This window comes from Castanea sativa, chromosome 12 (assembly GCF_040712315.1).
Source record: "Castanea sativa cultivar Marrone di Chiusa Pesio chromosome 12, ASM4071231v1".
NCBI classification, from domain to species: domain Eukaryota; kingdom Viridiplantae; phylum Streptophyta; class Magnoliopsida; order Fagales; family Fagaceae; genus Castanea; species Castanea sativa.
Window position 1 is genome coordinate 26,564,559 of NC_134024.1, and position 4,725 is coordinate 26,569,283.

The 4,725-nt window shown below is 33.5% G+C and overlaps 1 protein-coding gene across 1 annotated transcript; it reads right to left on the bottom strand.

The window, feature by feature from the left end:
- Window positions 1-394: 394 nt before the first annotated feature.
- Window positions 395-4,486, bottom strand: LOC142619859 (wall-associated receptor kinase 2-like). Its single transcript, XM_075793196.1, has 3 exons — window positions 3,547-4,486; window positions 3,139-3,312; window positions 395-1,651 (listed from the first exon to the last, which is right to left on the bottom strand). The coding sequence occupies exons 1-3, from the start codon at window positions 4,418-4,420 to the stop codon at window positions 453-455; spliced, it is 2,247 nt and encodes a 748-aa protein (XP_075649311.1). The 5' UTR covers window positions 4,421-4,486; the 3' UTR covers window positions 395-452.
- Window positions 4,487-4,725: the final 239 nt, after the last annotated feature.

Below are 4,725 nucleotides of genomic sequence, written 5' to 3' on the forward strand. Positions count from 1 at the left end.
CTCAATCAAAACGATAAGTAACGTTAAGAAAGTGAATCAAAGATTTTAAATTTTATAGGATAAAAAATCAAAATTTTCTTAGAGTTTGATGGTGTAATTTGCAATTTAGTCTAATAATAATACTTTGCATATAATGTATGCATAATCTTTCTCATAATATATGACTCTCACATAGTCAGAAGACCCACATGTTGTGATAAAGATAATGCATTTTAATGGATAGACAAGATACGTTCTACATTCATTGATGTATAAACTATATATTAAAGAGTAATAATTATAAAGGAGGCTATGAAAGAAAATCAATATGATATTCATTTGCAAGTTCATTCTTCTCACCACTCTTAGTTTAGGATAAAGTTCTGAAAAGAAAAAAAAAAAAGGACATCATCGATGAGTGTAAAAACAAGACACTACAAAATTACCAGTACTAAAGACATCATCCCCTAAGATTATCTTCCATTATCAAAGTCCAATATTACATGGTCTTTGACACTATCATATACACCAGTACTTTTATTCCTAACATCATAATTGCTAGAATTTGATGTCTCAGCAAGCAAGTGCTCAATCTCATCAGAGTTCGAATCAAAATTGACCCACGAATGCTTCTCCATCTTTCGTAAACCCTCCAATTCTGTTGCTACTTCCTTCATAGTAGGTCTATCCTCTCCTTTCAATTTTAAACACTTCTTTGCAAGAATTGCCACTTCCTTCAATTGCTCGGCATTGCCTTCTTTTGCTATATGTTTCCCAAGAACTTCAAACAATCTATTCTCTTTCAAAGAAAGGAGAAAATACGTAACTAGACTTCTCTCTACCTCAGGCTTATCAAATGAAAGCGCCTTTCTCCCTGTCAATAGCTCTATAAGGACCACTCCAAAGCTATAAACATCACTTTTCTCAGTCAATTGACTTGTGTGCAAGTATTCTGGGTCTAGGTATCCAATAGTTCCTTGCACCATTGTTGCTACTTCTGTTTGGTCTAGTGGGATCAATCTCGAAGCTCCAAAATCTGATACCTTTGCTGTGTAACTAGTGTCAAGCAAAATGTTTGAAGACTTGACATCTCTATGGATTATAGGTGTAGAAGCTGCAGAGTGCAAATATGATAGTGCTTCCGCTGTTTCTATAGCTATCCTAAGACAAATTTCCCATGATAAAGTGGACACCTTGCTTTCATTATGTATGTACTCAAAAAGGGTGCCATTAGGTACGAATTCGTAGACCAGTAAAGGAACTGATGTCTCCAAACAACAACCCAATAGTTTAACCACATTCCTATGATTAATTTGGGAAAGTACAACTACCTCATTGATGAATTGCTCAATTTGGCTTTGATCCATCATTTTGGATTTCTTGATGGCCACAAAACGATTATCTGATAAAAGCCCTTTATAAACAGTACCAAACCCTCCCTGGCCAATGATTAGAGTTTCGTCATAATTATTGGTTGCCTTCTTAAGCTCTTCTATGGTGAAGATTTTGGCAGTTTCAATTGAATTTTCTTGTCTAGAAAGTTGGTATTGTAACACCAACCCACCATTTTGCTTGAAGAACTTTTCTTTAAGTTTGATAAGATTTCTTTGCTTAATTATCAAGTACAGCCAAGAGCAGCAGACAAACATGACTATCAAGCCTATGCCAGCCCCTACAATTGAAATAAATAGAATATTAATAATTGACTATTGAACTCATACTATTTTAATTTTATAGAGCAAACACGAAAATCAAGTTGGATTACAAGAAAGGTTGATTTTCTACTTTTCAATGTTTTCATACCCCACAAAGACAATCAAGTTGTGGAATTTTTTATTCATAAAAAAAAACAGTTGTGGAATTTTTTTTTTATTTCAAAAAATTTGGACTAGACTTTTTGTGACAATGAGTTGGTAAAGTCTCAAAAACACGAGTACTTGGAGAATGGAGACTAAAGACAAAGTTTAAACAAGTGTAATTAAGGGTTTGTTTAGTTGTGCTGTTTAAACAGTAGTTTTTATTGTTTAAACAACATAACACATATTTTACAACAACTTTTCACCCACACATATTTTTCATAATATTTAAATAATATTACTAAAATAACATTATTAAATGGGCCTAAGTTGTAGGACCACATTAAAAAGTCATTTCTACATTTTATACCAAACAGAGACCATCAAATTTTGGAATTTTTTTCATTCACTAAATTTAGTCGACAGACTTTTATGATGTTGAATCGATAAAGTCTGTATTAAAGATATATTAATTCCAATAACATAGGTCCCACGTAAAATAGAGCAATACGCGTACAAATGAGAGTTTTTTTTTTTTTTTTTGTTGAGAAACGTAACTCCCTTAGTTACGTATATTATTTTATTTTATGCTTGAGTCCGGTTAATGTGTGCATTAAGCTATTTATTTTTAGAAATATTTTTTTAAAAATTAAAAAACTGTTAATATTTTTTTTATTTTTGAGAAAATATTTTTAAAAGTGATTAATTATTATGTGTCTTTAGATCACACATTGGCAAAATCTTTTATCCTTTTATGTCTATAATATTTTTTTATATCTCTTTCAACTAATTTAACAATTTCAATTACCGATGAACCTGGAGAAGCGGACCTTAGAAAAAGTTTTAAAAAGTTATAATTTTTTTCCCCATACCAACCATGGCATTTTTTTCAGGACCCAAAAAAAAAAAAAAAAAGAAGAAAAAAAGCCTATTCTGCTGTGATTAACGGTAGAAAGTCTTTCCTCAACCAACCAAAAAAAAAACGGTAGAAAGTCATTCTGTATATCATCCTACAATTAAACTCAATCTCCTTTTTTTCGTGAGATACATGGCAATGGCAATAAATTATTTCAAACATTAATTTTATTTTTTATGAGCAAACATTAATTGATTAATATCTATCATTTTATTCAAAAAAAAAAATCATAATCAATATTTGACCCAAATTTTTTTTTTTTTTTTTTGAGAGTTTCAATCTCATATCTCTTCTTTAACTATCAGAAATTTTATCTCTTATTCAACTATCAAAAATATTACCAGTTAAACTATTGGCTAAAATCCACAATATTTGACCCAACTTGATCATATATAATACTAGAAAGGACCCGAGGGTGCAATACGTACGGTAATTAAATATACTTACCAACTGTGAGGTTAATTGCTAGTGATGATTTAGGAGCAGGTTGATCAGCTACACATGCCTCCCCGTCCGGATGGTATCCCCCGATGCACGAGCAACGATAACTTCCGGGTTCATTAATACAATCTTGATTGCTTTTGCAGTTATTGAGGTCTTTAAAAACACATTCGTTAATGTCTGTAATTGTAAAAAAAAAAAAATTTTAATTAAAAAAAATCAATTAAAAGTAACTGAGATGTACAATAACCAAAAGCAATGACAGACTATTGAAACCAAATGAAACGTGGAATGTATTGTAACATAATATATATGTTAGAAATTTGTTAAAAATGTGTTTGATTGTTTTTCTTTCCTTAATTGTTCCTGAAAAATTGTTCTATACCTAGATATGTAAGTAAATTGAATATATACCTTGGCAACCGTCTTTGAGGTATGGGTTCCCTTCGTAACCTTGCTTGCAGTTGCAACGGTACCCAGAACCGTTGTTGTGATCAGAACAATTGCTATTTGCTCCACATATGCAATTCCCTTTGTTCCGAGCAACTTCACACGTCTCGTTACCAATTGCCCAATCAAGAACCATTGGAAGGGTTCTATTGTTTTGTAGACTGGTTAGATAAGCTGAGGAGAAATTGAACTTCTCTCTTTGGATAATAAAGGCAAAGCTGCATGGATTGAAATACCAGACCTCTTTGTGGCTCTTAAAGCTATATGCTGCAAATTCGATATTTTTCAAACCTTCAGGAATATCTATCTGGCAACACCCAATCCCAGAGCAAATCCCATTTACTATATTGTGTGTGTTATTACATTTGGAGAGGCAGCCGATGGAAAACGGTTCATCGTTGAGAATACCATTAAGGTATGCGTAAGTGTCACAGCCAACGGCCACGAACTTGTTTTTGGTGATGGAAACTGTGAAACTAGGGACGCTGAGACGTGGTTTCGTGTTGATTTCCAGAGGCGTACCCGACTGGTTGTAACAGTCAATGGCATTATACATCAGGATATCCATCTCTCCTTCAATGGAAATGTTTGTAACGTTGAGGTTTCCGGTCATTGGTTGAGGTTGACCGTACGAGTTGCTACAGTCAATAAAAAAGTCTCTACTTTCTTTCCGGTAACAACCTTCAGTTGTGCCAAAGGGATATGGAATTTTTACATCCCCACAGCTATCGGAGCAGTTAGGCAAGGCTAACGGATATGCTATTGCTGCGGCTGCCATTATTGTTGTTAACATCACACCAACCCAGGTGACTTGCACAAGCATCGAATGGAAACCCATAGCCCACTATTTTCCCAGATGACGGTCTAAGATTAGAGTCTTGGAAGTTGGTACGTATCAGCCTTTAAGATGCTGGACTTTTTAAAAGCGCTCACCGCGTAGAAAATTTGTAAAACTATTAAATTTTTTCACAATTTTCTGCCATAATATGGCACAGTATGATTGGTGGCACAAAATTCCACACCGCGTAAAGAGAAGACCTATTAACTCCGAGTCTTGAATCTTGATGTGCATTTTTATGGACTGGATCCTTCACCTTATTAGTAGACGACAAAGTAAACGTTTGACTTTTTTTTTTTTAATAT